The following is a 25,312-nucleotide window of genomic DNA, read 5'->3' as shown; positions in this document are numbered from 1 at the left end:
TGCTAGACAGATAATAAGTGCATTTGCAAGAGAAATGTTTATTATATTTAATTAAAGAATTGAATAACAAAACAAATAGTTAGTTTATATCTTGGGCAGCTCAATATTCATTTGTTCAAGAAATTTACACAATTGTCATGAGCCAAAAACCATTGCTATATAAAAACTAAAATGGTTAATTTGCAATAGAAGACAATTATAAGATATTTAGGAAATATACATACAATTCAACTCAGAATTCAAAAGCGTATTTAAATATAGTAATTATTTACAGCAGAAACTCATCTCCTACATTGGATAGATCAAGATTTTGAGGGAAAAAAGGATTTGGGGGCAGGTTGTGGGGTTGTAGATAAGGCAGCCGATATCCTAAATACAGATTGGAACAGAAACTAAACCAAAACTTGGTTTCTCTAAACCCACAACCTGAAAATTCCAGTTTCTAATAATTTCTGGAATTAATATGCACCAAAAATGATTTTGACATTTGGATGCAGGATTAAATTCAGAATTAAATGGTATATTTCTTTTTTAGCCTACTCGTTATGGTTCTATATTATAAATTCACTCTAAAAATCTATTAGAATTAGCTGCAGTGATAATTGTTTGTAGCTATCATTAAACAATGTTTTACAGCTATCGAACAATGTTTTGTAGCTATAATAAGAACACCAAGGAGGATGTAATTTTCTTATCCTCTGTAAAAGCTGTAGAGCAATAGCGAGCCAGATGACGCTATTTTTCTTGTTTTTTTTCATAGCCTGGGTGAGCAGTATCAAATAAGCTGGGTTAGCCTTAAACCAATGTTAAAAGATCATGAAGTTTTTGGCATTCCCTATTAATGGTTTCATTTATTGATCAATCTTACCAAGAATTTGTCCTGATTTGACCAAATTGTTGCAGAAGGCAACAAAATTTTCCAGCATGAAAAAAGATAGTCTCAGTACGAATTGATAAATCTGGAAGGATTTTCCCAATGCTCTTGAGCCGGTTTTCCGACCGAATGATGTCAATCAAGACGAGACCTTACTCAAAATGCCGATTGTCCGCCAACTCAGCTCTACACTAAACGCAGCTTTATAAAATTGGTGATACAACAGCAACCACTAAGGTTAAAATTGAGATATAAGTGGGTATTAAATCTATTAATTTATCGTACTTAATCTTCAAAAGTTCATTCAGTATATGCTTTAAAATGATTTGACGCAATATGTTATCTTCCCTGATAATGTGGTGGATGTTTGAAGGTAAAATAACCAAACTGAGTCATTATGTGTATTTTGGACAAAAAGAGCTGGGACTTCTTTCTAACTTCACACAATTCCCTAATGGTCAAGCAACTAGCCTGCTTTTTAAATTCACTTAGTTTTTCTTACGTATTTTATTAATGAATTGAAAAGTAACATTAATGGCACAAAGTAAAGAGAAAATTCATGGAGAATATTTATGTTGGGTCGTGTATTGGACCATTAGCAAAGGGGGGGGGGGCTATTTTAAATGAAATGCTCTTAGAAGTGATATAATTAAGTAGCATAGGCTCTTCAATATTTTAAAAGTTGTTTTCTGAATTTTATAGTGTTACCTTCTGAGGGGTAAACCATTGGGTAAATTTTCAAACTCACTAATGAGGCAGCTAAGACAGACATACCTCTAAATCCAAATTTCATTCTTAATCCAAAAAAGACCATCAGTTGTTTTGGAAAAGGACTTCCCCCTCCCTTATGCCCCAAAATGCTTACCTTGAAGTGTAGGTAGCCTATATAGGCTAGCCTATGTGATGAAAGTCCAGCAACAGTAGATCAACTGGATGTCTTTGGGCAATTGGGTTTGAAATTATTTTTTTGATGTGCCTGACTAGAATCCATGCTGCTTGGGTGACAAGATCTTGTTTGTGGTTTAATGTTCAAGAATTGAATCACCGACAATGCATTCAAGCATATTAACCACAACTGAAGTTAGGCTGATAGGTCAATAATTTTGAGACTTGATTCAGTCACCTTTTTTTAATACTGGGGTTATGTTAGCTACTTTTCAGTCTGTAGGGAGCTCTAGAAGTAAGTTATGTCTGAAAGATTTTTGTGAGGGGGTCTGCTATCACTTCTGCTATTTCATTTAGTAGTCTGAGATGTTTATTATCAGGTCTTACAAACTGGTTAGCATTCAACTTCTTATAAATGTTTAAGGACATCTGCAGATGATGTCATGATACTTTTTCATTGAGGCTTTTATATTGTAGTTTGGTGGAGAATGTAAGTAAGTGTATTAGTCTCTATAACTTCTCCATCTTGCTTGGTTATCAGTTTTTAATACATTGTCTATTAAAATGAACATACTGCCATACTACAAAAACTGTTATGGGTTAGTCTTGGCTTCATCAAGCACAATGCTGTTTTAGTGAGCCAGATAAGACATCATCTCATGCAATGCTGCCAAGATACACTCTAATCTTCTCATAGTTAATTAAGGTCATCTTGATGTAGTGATTTGTTATTTTGAGGAATGTTGTTCTGATATCTATCCTGTTCTTAAGTTAAAAATGCCTTAATTTTTCCAAATTAACACACACACACCCCAGCTCCTCCAAAGACAACAGATCCATTCCAATTATGTATCTAGAACCCCTTTGTAGGTTACAAATACTTCAATTTTCAAAACCACACCGCCCCCCCCCCCCCAACTCTACCAAAGTAGATCTGGTCTGGTTATGTCAGTCTTGTATCTTAGACAGGTTTTTATTCTTCCCATCAAGTTTCATCCTGATCTCTCCACTCTCAATGTTTTCTAAGATTTATGTTTCCCTCCTCCAACCCCCTATGTCCCTGGATCCAATTCAAGTTGAAAATGGAGCATCTGAGACATAAGATCCTTCTATATATATATATATATATATATAAGATCCTTCTATATATATATTTTTCCAATATATTTATTTATTTATTTTTTATTATCAAGTTTCATTAAGATGTTTCCAAAGAAACAGTTTCTGCTACTTCAACTGACATGTTCAAGTCCCACCTTGATAGGGAATGGCTCTGCCAGGAGTTCCTTTACAATTGGGAAGCTGCAGAGTCCTCCACAAGAGTCTAATCTAACAGCCACATCTACACCAAATGAATTCTTTTTTCTCATGGAGCATAACAAGGATAGATAATCCTTATATCACTCCAAGCTGCAATTTAAGGTAAAGATCCGATCACCTATTCATAATATAAAAATACCCCAATTTTCATAAGAATTCTGGTTTCCCCCTTGAACTCCCCCAATCTGGTCTGAATTTAAAATTAGAGCTTTAAATCACAACATCCTTCTAAATATCAAATTTCATTAAGATCTGGTCATCCTTTTGTAAGTTACAAATACCTCATTTTTCCAAATTACCCCCCACCCCCCAACTCCACCAAAGAGAGCAGATCCAGTCCAGTTATATCAGTCATGTATCTTAGACAGGTTTTTATTCTTCCCATCCAGTTTCATCCTGATCTCTGCTTTAAGTATTTTCTAAGATTTCCAGTACACCCCTCCCCCTAATGATGCTGGATTTGTTGGAGATTTAAAATAAGAGATCTGAGTTACAAGGTCCTTCTAAATATGATGTTTCATGAAGATCTGATCACTCCTTTGTAAGTTAAAAATATGTCATTTTTTCTAATTTTTCAGAATTACCAGGGGGGTAATTCTGGAATGGATCCATTCCAATTATGTCAATCATGTATCTAAGACTTCTGCTTATTTTTACCACCAAGTTTCATCCCAATCCCTCCAATCTAAGTGTTTTTCATGATTTTAGGTCCCCCCCCCCAATGTCACCAGATCCAGTTGGGATTTATTATAAGAGCTTTGAGACACAATATCCTTCTAAATGTCAAATTTCATTGAGACCCAATCACCCGTTTGTAAGTTAAAAATACCTTATTTTTTCTAATTTTTTTTTTCAAAATTAACCCCCCCCCCCTTCCCAACCACCCCAAAGAGGGTGGATCCATTCCGGTTATGTTAATCAAGTATCTAGGACTTGTGCTTATTTTTCCCACAAAAGTTTCATCCCAATCCCTCCATTCTAAATGTTTTCCAAGATTTTAGGTTTCCCCCTCCCCCCCCCAGTGTCAACAGATCCAGTTGGGATTTAAAATGACAGCTCCGAGACATGATATCCTTCCAAACATCAAATTTCATTAAGATCTGATCAACCATTCATAAGTTAAAAATACTTCATTTTTCTATTTTTTTCTGAATTAAATGCCCCCCCCCCCCCAGATGGTCAAATCGGGAAAACGACTATTTCTGATTTAATCTGGCCCAGTCCCTGATGAGCCTGCCAAATTTCATTGTCCTAGCTTACCTGGAATTGCCTAAAGTAGCAAAACCAGGACTGACAGACAGAGAGACCAACAGAATTTGCAATTGCTATATGTCACTTGGTTAATACCAAGTGCCATAAAAAACTGGTCAAACAATGCCAAAAACAATAAAATTAGAAAGTAAAAAAAAAGCAAAAAATGTTTCCATGTAAAGATTTATTATTGTGTTTTTGCAAAAAAAAGGCACAATATTCTTCTCCTGTGTGTCAAAGGTTTCCAACTTGGCCTTTTTGTAGAAGGAGCAAGTATGGTACCTTAGCTTCTTTAAAAAATTATTCTCATGGCTCTTTTTTGAATGGATTCAATTTTTTCTGATTCATCACTGAAGATGCCAAACTGGACAAGCATTTTCAAGATGCAGGTGGACAGAGGAAGTATAGATCCTTAAAGAATAAAAAGGGGGGACATTGTATCTATTCAAGGGCTTAAGGAGAGACATGGCAACATTAGCTATATGGACAATATCTTTAACATGGATAAACCACTTTAAATTAGAGGAAATTGTAACCCTAAGTAATTTAAGGAAGACAGAGAAATATCTGGGGGGATAGGGTTAAGGAAACGTATTGGTATTATCCTAGATTTGAAGGGATATACTCTCATGTCCACAACATCATCTGCAATATCGTTGAGGATACTTATAGGGTTGCTTACTAAGTTTCAGTAGCAGGTTTCAACAACTGTTAGGTCATCTACAAATTTCTATTTGTCAGAAAATTCCCTTGCTTAAAATTAAAAGAGGGGGACAGGGGGATGGAAAATGATAACTCCCACCCAATGGAGGCAAAGCTCAGGGGAGGACTAAAAATTATTCAGGTTAGTTAGAATAACATCTAGAGAGGTACTACCCCTAGTTGTTTGTATTTTAACTATTTTCTTAACTTTTAAAGAGGGGCAAATTCAATTCATCTTAAGTTCAACAGCATCACCAACCAGAAAAAGTCCAGTGTTTTGTACTTAGAGATAACATAATCAACACTGGTCTGCAACTGCTGGAGAAATTTGTGTTTTGCATTAATATTTTGGCTTTGCAAGTGAAAGAAGACAGCTATTGCAATGATATTATAGGGACAGGGAGTACTTTAGGTCTAATACTTAGCCATAGGATTCAATTGTACTCATATAAATTTGGAACAGGAATAATTTAAGAGAAAAGGTTGCATTTAGTAAAAAAAACATGACACCACCTTCTTTTTGCAAGTGGGTAATCCAAAGGATGGAGCTTAATAAATTATGAATAATTTGACAAACAAAGAAACCTTTTGGTCATGAGACTGTACCTCTGTAACAGCTATAATGTCAATTTGATTTAATTCTGATAGCATCTTGAGTTCAGTAAGTTTGTCAAAATTAAGACTTTTGGTGTTAGTGATTAAAAATTTTGGAAATTTAAAGTGTCTGGGGAAATGTGACTGTTGTTGAATTCTGTAATTCTTGGGTGGGTTTTAAATTTGGTCTGTGGATGGTGTGGATAATTTTTGGGGTAGACTATTTATTACAGGATAAATCTTGCATGTAGGGACTCTCAAACCAGAGTACATTGTTAGGGTACCCATAGGGAATAAAGTGCAAGGGGTGAGGGAAAGGTTTTCTGGTGATACAAGAAGAAGTCAAATTTGGAGTGTTCTTTATAGGGAGGGATGGTAAAGCAAGATGATGCTGGGAAAGTGAAGTAGAGTGTAGGGTTTGGGAGAAGGGTCACATTTATTGGGTAAAAGACAGATGAAGGCCAGAACCAGTTATCAAATTCTTGGATGCATGGAGAGGAGTTTTGTCTATGGGATATAGATTTTTGCAAGGGATGTGAGTAAGGGGAGGTTTGAGAATAGTCCAAATTGGGTAGTGTGATCTGGGGGGTTGGGTTCACTGGTCACATACACATATCTGGGACAGAGGAGACTTCTAAGGGATGGATTCCTGGGGTATGCTGCTTTGCATTGGATATGCAGAGGAATAAGACTGGAACATACCCAGGGGATGAGGGGGTTGTAAATGCTTTTGGCATTGATCTTAAGAAGGTTAGATTTTAAACCTATCCTCTGCCACTGGTGATACATGAGCAAAACAACACAATTAAGCACAATTGTCAATATAAGTTAAAACAGGACAAAAGTCATCATGATCAAAACTGAATTTATTGGACATACAAATACCTAACATAAAATTATGACAAATATGTAAAAACTTGCACTGCTTATGAAACTTACAGAGGCCATGAATTAAATGGTTACTTCTCACATTTTTCACCTGCTTATTGTTGTGTTATCTTTCATTTGAATTTTCACAAGTTTGTCAAAAACAATTACTATATAATTATCTGCATATGCTTTAGAATTAACCTTGTTAGGTTTAACCTTAAACTAACATTAACCTTAAAATAACAGTGTTGTTCAGCATATCAATATAACAAAATAACAGTGATTTCAGCATACAATCAGAAGCCAGTTAGCTGCTTGTATATTTGGGCATTTGTTCTGTTACCATAGTAATAGAAGCTATGTCTGTGGGATTACTTTGTTCATAAATAACTGATTCAACTTCAATATTTTTTTCTTGATTATTCTGGTCAGTGGCATTGCTAATAACCTGGTTTGGCGCAAGTTCAACTGCACTTGACCAGTATTACAAATATGGGGTCAGTAATGATGGACAAAATGTACCTTAATGTCTCTTCTAGTCTGCCTTTTAATTTCAAAAGCCACAACACAGACTCTGGTTTAAGAATTTCAAGATTAGTAGAGCAGATTTCTGCCTTCCATGCAAAATCTTTAACACAGGATTTTGGATATGTTGTATTATCACTGGTAGAATGTAAGTATAGTTCAGTCTGAACAGATACCTCATATAAGTAGTTTTTTTTTCCATTGGTGGTGTCATGAGTAGAGGATGAGTCAATGGTGAAAATGGCAATATCCTCATTCTGACAAGCAACTTCAAGGGGGGGGGGGGGGTCTCACAGAGTTTGGAAAGACTCAGCCTGCATTTGGTACAAACTAGTCTTTGTCTAAAGAATTAATTGATAAAGCTTGTTAACTGCAATAGCAATGGTCAGCCCACATTCTAACTTATTTTGGATCATGTCCTTTAGGAGCCTAGTAATTACTGCTGGGAATCTACTGTAGAACATTCTCTTTATTAGACTGAGAGTTTGGTTGGCTTTTACTACAACAGACTGCATGTGTAAATTGTATATGAGTTCATCTTCAGCCAAGACTCCCAGATCTTTTTTGCAGTGGCTGTTTGGAACCATCATTGGAGTCCATAAAGTATTGGCTCTTAGGCTTATTTGCTCCAAAATCTATCATGTAACATTTCTAAATATAAAATTCTAGTTGCCAGGGTTTTGCCCATGTTGAGAGTGATGAAAGGTTTTAAAAGTATTTTAGTTTTAAAGTTTGTATTTAATGTAAGTTTCTTTTTTATACTTTTGCTTGTGTTGTACTGAAGACAGCCCTTGGACTTAGGGCGAAAATATTTTCTGAATTGAATTCCACTGTCTTGGGAAAAATTTTCCTATGTTTTTTAAGTGTGTTGCTTTGTTTGTGATGGAAAGGCAGTTCCATTTATGTCAATTTGTTGTTGCTCGCTGGTATGTTTGATGGCTTGGTTTACATATACATCTATTTCCTTCTGCAGTTTATTGTCTGTGTCTGGTTAGTGCAGCCTGAAAAGGCAGCAGTGGAAATTCTGATCTGGGACAAACTTGCCGGCAGAAATCATAAGGCTAGAGTTGCAACTTGAATCTTTGAATTTCAGGGGGGGGGGATTAGATTGCCAACAAAAGTTTCCAGTGGTTGATAATCAATAATGACACTTTTACCTCTTCTATACAAGTAATGGTCAAAATGCTTGTAGTTATAGACATTTGCCTAAAGCTCTTTCAAGTTGAAATACTTGTTCAGCCTTATCAAACAGTTCGTGGTAACGAACTGTAGTAAGGAGCGACCCAGCTCAATAGTAACCAAAACTCTAAAAAATGGAATTTTGATACCAATAGCTATATCAAAAGAATCGCATTTTAATGCTGGTTTTAAATATATAAGTTTCATCAAGTTTAGTCTTACCCATCAAAAGTTACGAGCCTGAGAAAATTTGCGTTATTTTAGAAAATAGGGGGAAACACCCCCTAAAAGTCATAGAATCTTAACGAAAATCACACCATCAGATTCAGCGTATCAGAGAACCCTATTGTAGAAGTTTCGAGCTCCTATCTACAAAAATGTGGAATTTTGTATTTTTTGCCAGAAGGCAGATCATGGATGCGTGTTTATTTGTTTTTTTGTTTGTTTTTTTTGTTTTTTTTTTCCCCAGGGGTGATCGTATCGACCCAGTTGTCCTAGAATGTTGCAAGAGGGCTCATTCTAACGGAAATGAAAAGTTCTAGTGCCCTTTTTAAGTAACCAAAAAAATTGAGGGCACCTAGGCCCCCTCCCACGCTAATTATTTTCCCAAAGTCAACGGATCAAAATTCTGAGATAGCCATTTTATTCAGCGTAGTCGAAAAACCTTATAACTATGTCTTTGGGGACGACTTACTCCACCACAGTCCCCGTGGGAGGGGCAACAAGTTACAAACTTTGACCTGTGCTTACATATAGTAATGGTTATTGGGAAGTATACAGGCGTTTTCAGGAGGATTTTTTTGGTTGGGGGGAGGGGTTGAGAAGAGGGGATATGCTGGGGGAACTTTCCATCGAGAATTTGTCATGGGAAAAGAAAACTTCCATGAAGGGAGAGCAGGATTTACTAGCATTATTTAAAAAAATAAATGTGAAAAAGCTTTTTCACCTGGAAGTAAGGAACAGCAATAAAACTTAAAACAAACAGAAATTATTACCCATATAAGGGGCTCACCTCCTTATGATACCTAGCTCTTTACGCTAAAGTATTTTTAGTAATTTCAACTATTTATTCTACGGCTTTTGTGATTCAGGGGTCATTCTTAATGAATTGGGATAAAATTTAAGCTTTAGTGTAAAGAGCGAGGTACTGACGATGGGGCGAATCCCCTCATATATGTAATAAAAACATGAGAATACAAAAGTTCTTTACGTAAGCTAATTTATAAGCTACGTAAATCTTTTACCAATAAAAAGATTCGTAAAAAATTAAAAGTTCTAGTTGCCTTTTTAATTAACCAAAAAATCGGAGGGCAACTAGGCTTCGCCCCCGCTCTTTTTTTCTCAAAATTATGAGAAAGCCATTTAGCCCCCCCCCCCCCAAAAAAAAAATATTCAAATTTCGTTTTGATTATTCCTCTGCGGAGAGCCAAAATCAAAACATGCATTGATTCAAAAACGTTCAGAAATTAAATACAAAAAAACAAGTTTTTTCAACTGAAAGTAAGGAGTGACATCAAAACTTAAAACGGACAGAAATTACTTCGTATATGAAAGAGTCTGCTTCCTCATCAACGCCCCGCTCTTTACGCTAAAGTTTTTTACTGTTTTAGAAAGAATAATTGAGAGAAAGAGTCAAACTTTAGCGTAAAGAGCGGGGCGTTGATGAGGAAGCAGCCTCTTTCATATACGAAGTAATTTCTGTCCGTTTTAAGTTTTGATGTCACTCCTTACTTTCAGTTGAAAAAACTTGTTTTTTTGTATTTAATTAAGTGCATGAGATGCTTAGGTAGCAACTTCCATACTGCAGCTAAGATTAGCTCCCAAGCCTTAGCATGAGGCATCATCTTTCAATCTCATATTTTTATTAGTGTTGTCAAAGAATGATGTATTTGAGACAATGGAAAATTTGAACTCAGGCAGACCTTTGTCATGCTCTGGGCCCCATCTGAATGTGTCTTGTTTGGCAGTTTCACAAAGGGTCTTGTTATGAGTGGATAAGTTGAAGTATTTAAAAAATAAGCATGAGAAAACTTGTAGTTTAATTGTATTTTGATTCTTGTATTTTCAATAAGTTTACACTCAGAGTTTTTTCATCACCATAGTCAAAAGTGGAATAATTATTTTTTAAATTCTAAATAAAAACGACTTCAGTTCACAGTGACCATTAACAATTTCTGTCAATTTATAATTAGGAGAATTTCTTACAACTTGAAGGTCAATGTGATCAGATACAAACTGAAGGATCCAGGCTTTTTAAATTCTTTTAGTTTTTTTTTTATTCTAAATTATAGAAAAGCTAAAACTAAAGTTTTTTCAATTCTTTGGAAAATACTTGATATTCAAACATGCATTGTATATTTTAAGCAGTGGAAGCTAAAATGTGGTATTTTTTTAATAGCTGTATCAAAAATACCTTCTAAAGAACAGCTCAGACAGTGTTTGTAAAGTCGTTTGCAAAGTTTGTAAAGTTTAACTTTAGTTAACTTTTTTTGTAAAGTTCATAAAGTTGACCAATAGGGAAAGAGTTCCGGAGCAAAACTTTTAAACAGATTTGGAAATGTGGAATCAGGAAACTGAAGACATGCTGATTTTTCTAGTCTGAAAGAAGCCTGTCATATGCCAGTCTTCTCAAAGAAAACACAGACAGGGTCTGCATTGAAAACACTGTCAACTTCACAAGAAAATAGGAAAGACCAGAGAATTTTGATATGCTTGATCCTGAAAATTTAATATGTAACACACCCTTATGCCTCATTAAACTATACTCACAACCCAAGGTCCTTCTATCTTCAAGACTTTTTTTCCGAAATATGAAATGCTTCAGAAATTTGAATAGTTTGCTGCTCAAAACGCATGTGAAGTACAAGGCTCAAATGAGCAGTGAAAACTTAATGGAAACACACTTTGCAAACAACTTAACAAACGCTGTCTGAGCTGTCCATTAGCCAGGTGCTTTCGTAAGTTTGAGAGAATTAAGAGGATCTTGTAATGTATGAAGCGTTATTGGTGACAATGTATCTCAGATGTTGTCTAATGCAGATTTGACCTGATCTCAAATCTGGCAGGGTTGAGAATTTTCTATTGAGTGGTCATCAAGGGAAAACCATTTGACTAAGAATTCTTCTTCAGCTTTTTGTTACAATTCTGTGTACATGTTACATTGATAGGCCAAAATCTGGTAAATGTCAACATTCACTATTGAATGTCAAAAAATCCATGTTCTCTGCTTGGACTCAGCCAGCTTTGTCAGTCTTATGCAAGGTTTGACGGTAAAAGCTAAAGGTAGATCTGGTTAGATTAGGATATAAATCTCAGAAATGTGTTTATAACCTAATCTGTCACCAACAACTTGTTGAGATTGATGGGTTTTTTTCTCAGGTATTGCAACTTAGTTCTGATTTATATCATAGTTTCATGGCTTTCAACACAGTTGTCAATCCCCTGAATATTTTGGAGTCCAGTATATTTCTTGTGAAAATAGCCTTAGGGTATTATGTCTAGTGAACCTGAAATGAAGTAAACATGACCTGATGATAAAATCTTGGTTAAATTGTCAGTCCACTAAAACTCGCTGAAATATCTTCCCTGATAATGTGACACATTTTAGAAAGAGCTCTGTACCAGACAGCTTTCTTGGCTGGTCGGTCTTCATTATATTAAGATGAAATTGACAATCCAATTTTAGCATGTTTTTATTCCATTATGTTAAATTTTTATAACAAGAACTCTGTTAATGGGGATGATAAGCTACTTCCATTGCAGCTGAAATTGGCAAATAAGTACATGGTAGTTGAAAATAAATCCATTATTTTAGTATCCTGTAGCTATTTATTTTTTTACATCAAATGTGTATATGGCTTTTGTTTTATTTTGTATTTGAATTATGATTCGGTTATTGCTATTATTTTAGACCATCAAGGATTTCTCATGCCTTGTGGGCAGTCTTTTCTTGAGAAAATGAATGTTAGGTAGCTTTTTTTCAACATAGGACCTTTATATGATAAAATAACTGATGATTTTGTTGACAGGATGAAGCTCAATCCCAATGTATCATCATCTAGAAGGAAGAGCCGAAAGAGGCACTTTCAGGCTCCATCTCATATTAGGAGAAGGATGATGTCATCTCCCCTTTCTAAAGAATTGAGATCCAAATATGGAGTTAGGAGTATTCCTATCAGGAAGGATGATGAAGTTATGGTAAATAGTTTATGGTTTTCACTTTAAAGATTCTTAGTTGTGGCTAAGCCTTTTTACTAGTATTATAAACATAATTTGAAAAACTTTCAAAAAGTACAAAAATGGTGTTCCTAGGACAATTGGCAGTGGTGGTTCTGACCTCTCCTCTGCCTGGGGTAAAATCTTGATTTGTGTCCCCCTGCCTCCCACAAAATCTTGACCAAATTATAAAAAAAAATTTCATTTATTAACACTATTATTTTCAATTTATTAATTAATGATAATGTTCTTTATTTTCTTAATTGGTTAATAATTTACTAATTTTTTCATTTATTACCTCCCTCGACTTAATTTTAATAGAAAAGAATTCTAAAAGTAGCAAATGATTTTAATCATTTGATTATTTATTCAAAACTTTGCAACTGGGGCAGATACCCCCTTTGCACCCTTCCCTCTAAAACCGCCTCTGGAAATTGGATGCAAAGAGGGTATATTGTTATTGTTATACCTAGCAGTTGTATCTGACATTATATACTTTTGAGATGACTGCCAAAAATCATTAGTTTACCTGTTATTGAGTTGAAGATCAAAGTTTAATTAACATATATTGCCCTCATAATCCTTTGAGAAAAGCTTAGCAATTGATACAGCTTGGTAATAATTTTGGAATACAAGTACTAGAGTCTAAGGCTCGTTTTTCTCTGAACGGTTTGAAACTTAAACGCGGAATCTTCTGGTCCAAGGGAACCCTCATATACAATGTAACCATAGGTCAGGGTACAGTGTAAATCCCAATGTAACCAATGACATTGACGATAAAGATCAAAGGTTAAAAAAATAATGCGAAATCTTTGGGGTTATTTTTGAAGGTGCTTATAAATCTTTTGCATATGTTCGAGATATGCAGGTACATCCTGAATGCACACTATGATTAGAGCTACTGTCAGGAGATTCTCTATTTTTAAAGTTGCAATGGGACAATTTTTAATAGTAATCAATAATGAAATTAAAATTCAGCTTAATGGAGGTTTCCTAGTTTTCTTTTTGCTATGATTAGTAATTTTAGTATCCATTGAAAGGTCATTCTAAGCAGACTTGGCAAAAATATAATCAACACCTGTATGAAATTAAAGCCGTCGGAAGTCAAGAGCAAGTGCGCGCCCACAGGGGAGGGGGGAGACTAAAGGGGCTGTAGTCCTCCCAGTAGGAAAAAGAAATACATTTTGTTTTTAAATCTCAGTTTTATCATTTGTATTATATCTATTTTCCAGGTCCTTATCAATTATGTTCTTAGCCTCAATTTCAGATTCCATACCTGTTTAATTCAAATCTTAATGCTTTTTGTGTATGATCTATTATTTAAAAACTCCATTATGCATAAAATGTAAATGAATTAAAATACAACATACTATTTTATTCTATCATAAATATTGACGTGGAAGGTATATCTTACAATAAGAATATTACATAACAACAAGCAATAATAGCAATACATTCTAAAATAGCTCTTGAAAATTTGATAAGAATAAATTATATGTTTTTGTGGTTACATGACAAGAATAACAAAAGCAGTAAATGAAAGAAAAATATGAACATTATTTTTGTATATTGTGACTATTTATTTGTTTGTCCAAGAAAAAATTGCACCAAAACCAGGAGGGGGGTAAGTGCTCATCTCTTGATCTACTATTGAAGACAGAGTGCTCTAAAAAAAAGGTATCAGAGAAAGTTAAAGCCATTTGTTAGGACAACACTATTTTAGGTAGAATAACTTGAAGCTGACTATGAGATTAATAGAAAAGAAACTAAATATAAACTGGAAAGACTGGCTATAGGCGGCATTTTGACCAAGGGGGAAGTTGACCAATAATGAAGTCCTAGTGAAGTTGTAATCTTTTTTCCTTTTATGTGACTGACAACTAGCTAAATTATTGTACTTACCAGTCATGTTTCAGTGTGGTAAAAATAGCCAAGGCTCTATACTTGACAACTAGTCAATTAACTATTAATCTGTTTAAATTAATTACTTAAGTAAATTACTTTTCAACCGCTTCTTAAGTAATTGAAGTTACTACTTTTTTATGTTCTTACAGCTGTTTTATTTTACTCAGTAATTAAGTAGTCTACTTAAGTTATACATATATATACTTTTCTCAAGATACCAAACTCAAGACTAAACTCCCAGGGATTACCTTAGTTCGTACTCTGGAGCGAAAGAAGGTCTTATGTTGGGCTCCGTTTTTGAAAGGGGGGCCAACACTTTACACAAAATATACAAAAAATAGGGTTGTTACTGTGTTTACAGCCTAGTGTCATGCCTCCTGACTAGGAGAGTGCTAGGATAGATCCAGTTTAAGCTCACTTGGTAAGAGTGACCACAGAAACTGTAGTTTAGAGTAGATATCGCAGCACAATGTTAAATTTTGATAGAGTATGCAAGTTGGTTTGCGTATGACAAGCAGCATCAGTATCTTTGCCCAATTCTTTTCAATATAAATACATATTAATCACTATTTAGATGATGGGCAGCTCCAGTTGTATCTTGAATGATTGGCTTCCCATTCTTTATCGAGCCTCCTTTTAAAAACTTCAGCTGATATGGAAGACACTGTCTCCTCACTTAAACAGTTCCAATCACTGTTGGCCCTTAGGCTGAGCATGTCTGGTCTAATTCTACAGTTAAATCTGCGCTTATGAAGCTTCTTAGAGTAATCTCGTGTTTGTCTTTCGATTTGTAACTGAGTAAAGAGCTTGTTTTGGGGTTGGTCGACAAATCTGTTTGTGGGTAGCACATCACTGCGCTTGCGTCGAAAGGTCAAAAATGGGAGCTTTAGGCTAGATAGCCTTTCATTACATGGTTTCTCATCAAATCCAGAAATGTGCTTCAATCAACCGCTTATCACCTTTGTAAAAAGGACCTGTAAGGCAGATTCCAAAGTCAAGAGCTGGTTTCACAACTGCCTTGTATTGGCTGAATGGCTGATTCATTTTGATAAATATCTTTGTAGAGTATTTGTAAACTCTTGCACTGACATAAACCTTAATAAGTGGTTGTGTGGTGTCTTCTTGCTGTTGAAATTCTACTAATGTTTTTACAGGTCACATCCGGTCACTTCAAAGGTCAGCAAACTGGCAAAGTAATTTCCTGTTACCGTAAAAAATTCGTCTGTTATATTGAAAGGATACAACGTGAAAAAACTAATGGTACCACAGTGCATGTGGGTATCCACCCATCTAAGGTAGGTTTTTTTTTTTTTTTTTTTTTTTTTTAATGTTAGCAGAAATACAACCCTCTTAATACGGGCTGGTTAGAACTCGACTATTGAAGTACAAAATAAAAACCAAAAATAAGATGTATGTGTAAACTGCAATAAAAACATTGCTCATAATCATTTAGAAAAATAGTGAATTAAAATTACTTTTTGATATAGAATGAATGGTCAGTTGTTGATGTTTTCTTTTTTTGTGAATAATTTTGTTCTGTGGCTTCATTTAAAAGTTTCTGTAAAAAGGTTTTTTTTTTTTTTTTTTTTTTTTTTTTTTTTTTTTTTTTTTTTTTGTATATAAAATTTGAACTTTTCTGAATTCTTCGTCAAGCAATGCTCTTTTCTTCCTTTTGTTTACAGTTTAGGGAATTTTGTACGGTTAAGGGAATTTATTTGAAAATTTGTCCCTTCCTCCACCCTCCACTCCTCAAAAAAGGTAGTCACTTTTGTTCTCGATTTAGTCCAATGACTAACTCGTCGTAAAAAGTGGATAGATAAATTTGTATTGATTTGCAGTCAGCATGGGTCGCCTTATACCTATATCTGGTTACTAGTCAATCAACAATAAAAATTAAAGAAAAAGGTAATAAGCACTAATTTTGCAATAAAAGCCACTAGTGTGTATTTAGTAATAGAGCATATGTCTGTTGTGCCCAGCTTTTAACTAATTTTCTTTTCTGTTGGTTGTAGTATTGTCAAATTAGTCCAAATTCAAAATAACTTTGTCTAAAATGAATTAACTTTGAAGTTTGATGGGCAAAATAGCTAAAGGGTGAACCAGAGCATACAATGAAAATTGTACAAGACACTTCCTCCCCATTCCTCAGAAAGACAGCCATGTCTCTAAGCAAACTTTAAGCTAGAGTTGGCCACTTATGTCTCGGTTTAGTCCAATGACTAATTCGTCGTAAAAAGTGGCTAGATAAATTAGTATTGATTTGCAGTCAGCATGGGTCGCCTTATACCTATAGTTGGTTACTAGTCAATCAACAATAAAAATTAAAGAAAAAGGTAATAAGCACTAATTTTAGTGTGTATTTAGTAATATGTTTTTCAGAGCATATGTCTGTTGTGCCCAACTTTTAACTAATTTTCTTTTCTGTTGGTTGTAGTGTTGTCAAATTAGTCCAAATTCAAAATAGCTTTGTCTAAAATGAATTAACTTTGAAGTTTGAAAATTGTACAAGACATTTCCTCCCCATTCCTCAGAAAGACAGCCATGTCTCTAAGCAAACTTTAAGCTAGAGTTGGCCACTTTTGTTCTCGGTTTAGTCCAATGACTAATTCGTCGTAAAAAGTGGCTAGATAAATTAGTATTGATTTGCAGTCAGCATGGGTCGCCTTATACCTATAGTTGGTTACTAGTCAATCAACAATAAAAATTAAAGAAAAAGGTAATAAGCACTAATTTTGCAATAAAAGACACTAGTGTGTATTTAGTAATATGTTTTTCAGAGCATATGTCTGTTGTGCCCAACTTTTAACTAATTTTCTTTTCTGTTGGCTGTAATATTGTCAAATTAGTCCAAATTCAAAATAGCTTTGTCTAAAAAGAATTAACTTTGAAGTTTGATGGGCAAAACAGCTACAGGGTGAACCAGAGCATACGATGAAGATTGTACAAGACACTTCCTCCCCACTCCTCAGAAAGACAGTCATGTCTCTAAGCAAACTTGAAGCTAGATTTGGCCACTTTTGTTCTTGGTTTAGTCCAGTGACTAATTCGTCGTAAAAAGTGGCTAGATAAATTTGTATTGATTTGCAGTCAGCTTGGGTTGCCTTATACTCATAGTTGGTTACTAGTCAATCAACAAAAATTAAAAAAAAAAGGTAATAAGTACTAATTATGCAATGAAAGTCAGCATGATTTGCAGTCAGCGTGTGTTGCCTTATACCAATAGTTTTGTTACTAGTCAATCAACAATTAAAAAAAAGTATTTCAATGCATTTTAATGTTAGAAATTGATGTGTCATAGAAGTTATCATCCTTCTCTCAAAATTTGCGAATAGTTCTCTTCTCCATTCTTAACTTACTTCTTTTAAAATATATTAATTTCGGGGCTATCTCTAACCAATAACCTTGAAGGTGCTTAAACTTTTTTATCCCGGTCGTGCCTGTTCATTCTCATCTTTTATGAAGCATACTTCCGTAAATATAGTCTAACCCATTAAAAGATTGTAGTCACCGATGAAACAACTTTTGGAGTGAAATATGTGGCTTTAATACAGTTATTACGAAGGGTTAGTTGCTTTAGTTAAGTGCAACAGCGGCGATACATAAATACTGGTTTATATAAAAATACTGGAAATAGTCCGACGGTCTAATGAAAGATTGGGGCATTATCTATTAAAATATGTCTACGTTTGTTAAAATAATCCGCCGATTAATGACTTCGTCCACTTGATCTTTCTGGAATTAAAATAGAGGATGCTTACCTCCACCCCCCACCAAAAAAAACAACAACAAACAATTGAGTGTCATTGGCTCATCCAGGCAAACGGTCATCTCCAAAGAAGACGGTATTTGTTTGTTGTTAATTTCTTAGGCAAGATCCTCCTCATTATTTGCGTGATAGTTACAAAAATTCGCATAAGAGAAAGAAATGAAGATATGTAATGAGAAGTGCAGTTTTTGGGAAAAACGAATGGTCATCTAAGTAATATTCACTTAAGTCCTTTGTCCCAAGGAATAACAAAGTAACGGGCCTCTGTTTTGCTTCTGAAATTATGATGGCTTGGTTTTTGTAGTAAGGTTTATTATTTGAATATCCGATGTATGAAATGAAAATACTCAAAAATGAATAAAAAGAATGTGTAATATTTGATGAAGGACATAAGCGCATATATCTGAATATATTTGTTCCTACGTAATATCTAAAATATTTATCTTGTTGCAGCTGGTTATTGTCAAGCTGAAGCTAGACAAGGACAGGAAGGCCATTCTGGAAAGGCGGGCAGAAGGTCGTGCTCTTGTGAAAGGAAAAGAAAAGGGGAAAGGAGAAGCTCAAATGGAAACGGCTTAAAGCACCTTTTTGCTTTTTATCTGAATAAAAAATATTCGGACCCTCTACCTCTATTTGTACTTTTGTCTAGAGTTTAGGTTCTAGGTTGTATTTGTTTGTTTTTTATACCTAGACGTGTAAATGAAGTACGTATGTGCACTTCTTGGTTTTTGTCAAGGTAAAGGTTATGCTCAATTTAATGCAGAAATTCATGTGCTCATTATCCTGTGTCACTGATGCGTGTCGGATGACCATAAACAGTTTGTATGATGACTCAGAAAAGCTAATTTGGTCCTTCAGGGCTTGTGATATTTTTGAAAAAAAAAATTTATAAAAATATATTACAATGTGCTCATCAGCTATTTTTCAACTCAATAACATTCAGTTTAATCTAAAGCTATTCAAAATCTTTATAGGACTTCTTAGCTCAGTTTCACATCGATTTGTATTCTCTTTTAACTGATGGGTTTTTTTTCAAGGTTCAATCGGGTTTAATTAAAAAAAGGAAATAACTAAACTTAAAGTACACTTCTCTGTGACAAAACTCACGTTGAGACCCATGGCAAATTGAGAATTTGTGGAAAGGTCTATTCATAAGGTTTTATTTTATGATACATAATTAAATTTACATATCAAGTAAATACCAAGTTTTGTAACAAATTAAGATACAAAAGTGCCATCTGTTTATTTTAAATTGACCAAATATTAAATCGACTGGTTATGAGCCGATTTTCAAATAGGGATTGTCGTGTACATTCTTAGGAAGAATTTTCAAATCGTTTCATCAGAATCTTCCTATATCAGAGCGCATAAAATTGAATCTAATCTCCTTTCATAGAAGTTTTAGTTTAATTTTGCTGCAGGATAGCAATTTTTAATCTAGCTCATTTTAAGTGTGCACAGGACCTGAATCTGACAAAAGAAAAGTTTTATTTTTTCAAAGCTGTTGACAAGCGGTTGTTTGCGTAATTTTTCACATATCGAAGATGCAGCATAAACATTTCCGAAATGAAAATTATTTCTATAAGAGAGGAACGGAGATATGAACTTCTGTCTTCATTATAGTATTTTGTAAAAGGGAAAAAAATGGAACTTCCAAGTATCTTAAGAACCAGAGACAACAGACTGGTCGTGCAAAGTTTATGAATGTAAGCCACAAACCTCAGTTTGATAAAAAAGAAAGTCTTTAAACGTCCTTCCACATTCGAAATGAGCAATAAAGAGATTTTCGAAGTAGTAGTCGAATCCGAATCAAGTTGACAATATAAACATAAAATATAAAGAAGCTTGTCAAAAATGGGGCTTATGAAATTCCTCAGACCACTGTTTCTAACATTAAAAAAAATATCTAAGGAAGAATAAAAATATTTTAAAGAGTCCTAACCTATATGCATCAAACTTGTATTAAATAACTTTAAAATTCCCACCTCAAAAATATGAAAGGCAAATTTTTTCGTCGGTTAATTACTTAAGGCAACTTAAATTACCAAGGACGGTAACAATAAAATCTCATTACTTGAATTGGTTAAATGGAAGCTTTTATAACCAAGTGTATCTTTAAAAAATAAGAAACTTAGACTGTTAATGAAAAAGACCTTCATGTGCAGTTTTGGGTTGTAGTGGATGCGTGATTGAAAAAAAAAGAAATACGGCTGGAAAATAAGCTACATGTGCACAAACTAAATAAGCTACATGCACATGCAGCGTGTGCCTCCGAACGCCTTGAAAATGCGTTGCTTTTCTTTGAAGGTATAGCTGTCTTTGAAGCAAATAGATTATTAATTTCTGCTTGTGTTTTGATGTCATTGGTGTTTAAATAAATAATTTCAGGGAAATAAGATAAGACATTAACTCCGAAGTTCTATAATGTACACTCTAGATTTGCAATATTCTCCCTGATTGTTTTTAAGTAGCCTTTGGTGATGGCACTAATGGAAAAATACCGTAAAATCTGTTGTTTATAGGTTTGAATTCTAAAGACTAGACTTTATTAATTGTCGCTTATTTACCTTAGCGGGATTTACTTATTAAAATATAATGTAAAATTGTTTTCATCTAGAAGTAGAATTTTTCTTGTGTTTTTTTCTTTTTTTAAATTCACGTGACACCAAGTGGTTTGACATAGTTTCGAAACCATATTATTAACGCACTATAGTAATTAAGATAATTTCTATAACGTTTCTTTTTAATGGTTTTGGCTATTTTTCAAAGGTTTTGCGAATAATATAATTCTTTTTGTTTTTTTAAGGATCATTTAGCGATAATACTGGAAAAACGTAGCGTCTTCTTCAGATTTTTCAGAGGGTGGTCTTGCAAACAGTAACCTATTATTGTTTTTCATGGAGAGTCTAGTGTCTTCTTGTAAATATTTTGAACTTGAATAAACCGGTGCATAGTGATCAAAATGATTAATGTATGAAGAATGCCTAGTTCAAAATCAAGGGAGGTGGTAGATTATACTTGTGCTGAATAAATACGGCCGTTTTGTCTGGTTATTTCTGTCCAACCATTTAGCTTCAAGTATATGTGATTTTGGAGAACCCTTTATTGGTTGCAGGTGAGTAGCTAGTGACAGTGATTGTAAGTACTATTGTCCCATCTATATCGTGTTCAATTAGAACTACCGAATGAAAACTCCTACAGAAGGTTCAGACGTTTGTCTTATGCTGGCTCTGGTTGACCTACAATATCCATGTATTCTATGTAATCTCTATGTATTTTACCCCCCATCGTCATAGGTACTCTGATTGTTTTACTCACAAATTCAAGTTGACTTTTTGTAACTCCAGCCACGGAATGAAGTCCATTCATAGTCGCTTAAGAATCTAAGTTCACTTGTGAGTTTTAGAATTTCTGACAGAGGTGACCTTAGCGTATTTAAAACGACTCCATTTAAGCTTTTGTAGCGGAACTAGACCCTACCTCGTATCTGTAATTCAGATGTTACCTGGGAGTTCGTTTAATCGTATGCTCCCCGGAGTCAGGATGGCTGAGCTTGCTGAGCTTGCTGAGTCAGCCTGTAAGTTCCTCTGACAGTTTGTGGAATTGGTATGAAAACTATAAGGCAAAATGGCAAATAATGATGGTAAATCTCTTGAAGCAGACTTTTGGCGTTTGGGCCTTGCAAGAACCATGGTTGACTTGATTGAAGTCAAGACGACTGTCGTGATTCAGGGTCAAACGCACTTTTGAAGGGAAGGAAACATATAAAAGCTGGATCTGCGGTGATTTAACATGAGAAGATAGGATTGAAAATCACTAACGCTAACAACAGTAGAGCATATGGTACTTCATTAGAAAAGTTAAAAAAGAAGAAAATTGCATAACAGACATAATTAATCTGTGATGCAGGATTTAAGCTGAACTTATTCTTAAAGTGATAATTCACCAGCAGTTCTTTTTTCAAGGAATATTTTAATCCAAAATATAGTCTGATCAAAGTAGATCTTGGTTATCTCGGGAGAATACGGATATGTTAGTTGGGCCAGTAGAGTTTAAGCTGGTAGGCCTACTTGTGACAGAATTCTGCCTTTTCAACCGTACTTTTTAAATACCCAAAATGACACGTCTGCAGTAGTTTAGGGCTAGACAAAACGAACAAATAGTAGATGGTGCTGTTAATGGATCTTCTAGTATCAATACTGTGTAAGATCAGAAGTTTTCTGCCCTTCTCGAATCGCGCATCTTAGCCCTGTTTTTGTTTATGTTTTTCCGGGTTTTCCGTACTTTTTTAAATACCCAAAACAACAAGTCTGCAGTAGTTTAGGGCCAGACAAAACGAACAAATGGTAGATGGTGCTGGTAATGGGTCTAGGATCAATACTGTGTAAGATCACAAGTTTCCTGTCCTTCTCGAATCGCGTATCTTAGCCCTACCTTTGTTTATGTTTTTCTGGGTTTTCAACCGTACTTTTTTAAATACCCAAAACGACAAGTCTGCAGTAGTTTAGGGCCAGACAAAACGAACAAATAGTAGATGGTGCTGGTAATGGGTCTAGGATCAATACTGTGTAAGATCACAAATTTCCTGTCCTTCTTGAATCGCGTATCTTAGCCCTACCTTTGTTTATGTTTTTCTGGGTTTTCAACCGTACTTTTTAAATATCCAAAACGACAAGTCTGCAGTAGTTTAGGGCCAGACAAAACGAACAAATGTTAGATGGTGCTGGTGATGGGTCTTCTAGGATCAATTCTGTGCAAGATCACAAGTTTCCTATCCTTCTTGGATCGTGTTTCTTACCCCTGCCTTTATTTATATTTTTCCAGATTTACCCTATGAAGACGTGGATTGATTGATCATTAATATTGACGTGACTTGAGTAACTTTGCCTGAAAAGTCAAAATTTAACTTAGTGTATGTTTATGGGAAGAAAAAGTGATATAAACTATATAACTCGTTGGAAATTGTAGTTAAGTTCTATGCAATAACTCATAATTGACCATTTTTGTTTTAGTCAATATTAATTCCTATTAGTCCTTCACTTAATCAGGGGAACTTTCATTGCCAAATTAATAATATAAATTTAGATGCCTGAAATTTTATATATAAAATTTTAAAGGTTGTCTTTCTTTGTCAGAAAAGGAAGTTAAATGTCATAATATATTACTAGTGCACATTTTTATTCCAAAAATGTTGCAATCATTGATAATGGGGAGAAAATGGGATCTCCACCCATTCGTTTTACGTTTCGAAAATAATTACACCAGGCTTACTTGTGCTAATCAGGTTCAATTTAAAGTTCTGCTTCTTTATTTATTTCTGCTTTAGTAAGATTTTGCTCTCTATTTTTCATGGTAAAGGATTTTCTTCTGAAAATTCAATTATAAACAATTCAAAATGGATAAAAATAAACTGCCCTCTTAGCGTCTATTAAAGTAAAATCAATTCTTATAATAGTAAAACAGTATACAAATCCGATAATAAAGCTGGTCTCATTGACAAGCAATTACCCCGCTTAGAATATTCTACAATTCGATGCAAAAATGCAATATTTGTGCTAAGAAAAACACTATAAATCTGATTTGACAAAAAATATATTTTGATAGACCTGAAAATTATATTTGTTTTATTTTGTGATGTTTATTTTCGTATTTTGAAGTATCTTTGCTGGACAAGGCTTTTTGTCCCCCCCCCCCATATATTTGCGACAACTTTATTGTTATAACAACAATGCCGCGGCCTATGAGCAAAATTGTCCTATTCCGTAAGAAAACCATATTTTTGATATTTTCTAACACTGAGCATAATGTTTTCCACTATCTCGGATGGTTTTCGTGGGGACTACCATATGTGTGGCCCTCTTCTACTTAACAGCTGACAATTCAATTCTATCCTAGTCGTAATGTTAGCATTTTTCCTGCTTATTTTGCATTTTTGCAATTGTCCTGCTTACTTGTTTCCAATATTATTAACGGCTAAAGGAAAAGAAATTAAGCTGATTCTGTTTCGTTAACTGGATAATGAGCGTTCAAAAATGTTTATCATCTTTTGCTTGAACGAATTTTTGGAAGCAGGACAATTTTGACAATTTTGCTCTCAGTTTGCGTACAGTTAACTGTACATTCGATTACAAAATTATTTCTCTGACAAAATTATTTCTCGCCCCAAAAGGAAACGGCTTCTGTTTAAATATCAGAAATTCCATATTTGAGGACAATTAGTTTAGACAGTCTTAAGCCCATACCAAAATCGAAATCATTAATATCATTTTCAAAATAAAATATTAATTTATGAAATTTGTGTGTTTTTTTACGAAAACTTATTTAGACGTTCAACGTCAAGGCGACGTTAGGAAAAAATCAACAGATCTCTATCTGACATATCTTTTACTCCTTTGCATCATAATCAATAAGGGCTATGCGTCATCAACGGTGGTTCTGATCTCTCTTGGGCCCGGAGTAAAATCTTGATTAGCACTTCTCCCGCTCTTCTCTGTCTCCCAAAAAAAAATTCAGACCAAATTCTAACAAAATCTTCAATTATTAACAAATTATTTTCAATTTTTATTTGAATTATTCAGTTATTATTAATTATTTTAATTATTATCACTTAAGTATTATCATTAAGTATCTTGGGCCCGGAGTAAAATCTTGATTAGCACTCCTCCCGCTCTTCTCTCTTTCCAAAAAGAAATTTCAGACCAAATCCTAACAAAATCTTCATTTATTAACAAATTATTTTCAATTTTTATTTGAATTATTCAGTTATTATTAATTAATTTATATTAATTATTTTAATTATTATCATTTAAGTAATTTTTTTATTCGATTAACTAATAATTGATTTACTATTTATTTTCATCTATTAACTGTACCCTTAACTTAATTTTAATAAAAATAACTTTCAAAATCACAAAATAATTACAACCGTTAGAATATTTATTTGGAATTTGCGCCCCTGAAGTTTCTGCATCTGGGCCGAGTGCCCCTTCTGTCCTTCCCTAAAACCGCCTCTGTATATTATTAAATTGACGTCTATGTGAGATTTAGGACAGTATTTACAAGGGAACGTCATATATCATCATTTTAAAAGTAAGCTTTGCAAATATTTAATTATTATATTTTGGAGTTTTAATGAGCGTTGGATGTCACTGTTGAAACCATTTCTATGAATTGAATATCGGCTTTGAGGACGCCAAAACACTAATGAATAAAACACCTTCCGATAA

The 25,312-nt window shown here is 34.2% G+C and overlaps 1 protein-coding gene across 3 annotated transcripts; it reads left to right on the top strand.

Annotated features, from left to right (window-relative positions):
- The first annotated feature begins 1,017 nt into the window (after positions 1-1,017).
- Positions 1,018-18,712, top strand: LOC136040551 (large ribosomal subunit protein uL24-like). Of its 3 annotated transcripts, none has more exons than XM_065724761.1 (4): positions 1,018-1,129; positions 12,229-12,397; positions 15,475-15,615; positions 18,540-18,712. In XM_065724761.1, exons 2-4 carry the CDS (start codon positions 12,230-12,232, stop codon positions 18,663-18,665), a joined length of 435 nt encoding a protein of 144 aa, XP_065580833.1. In that variant the 5' UTR covers positions 1,018-1,129; position 12,229; the 3' UTR covers positions 18,666-18,712. The 3 variants fall into 3 exon arrangements, with proteins under 3 accessions (XP_065580833.1, XP_065580834.1, XP_065580832.1); XM_065724762.1 differs by having other exon boundaries at positions 1,115-1,133; XM_065724760.1 differs by lacking the exon at positions 1,018-1,129 and adding an exon at positions 7,151-7,169.
- The last annotated feature ends 6,600 nt before the right edge of the window (positions 18,713-25,312 follow it).

Source organism: Artemia franciscana, chromosome 21 (assembly GCF_032884065.1).
Source record: "Artemia franciscana chromosome 21, ASM3288406v1, whole genome shotgun sequence".
Lineage (NCBI taxonomy): Eukaryota > Metazoa > Arthropoda > Branchiopoda > Anostraca > Artemiidae > Artemia > Artemia franciscana.
The sequence above is the reverse complement of the archived record's forward strand: the minus strand, read 5'-3'. Positions and strand labels throughout refer to the sequence as shown.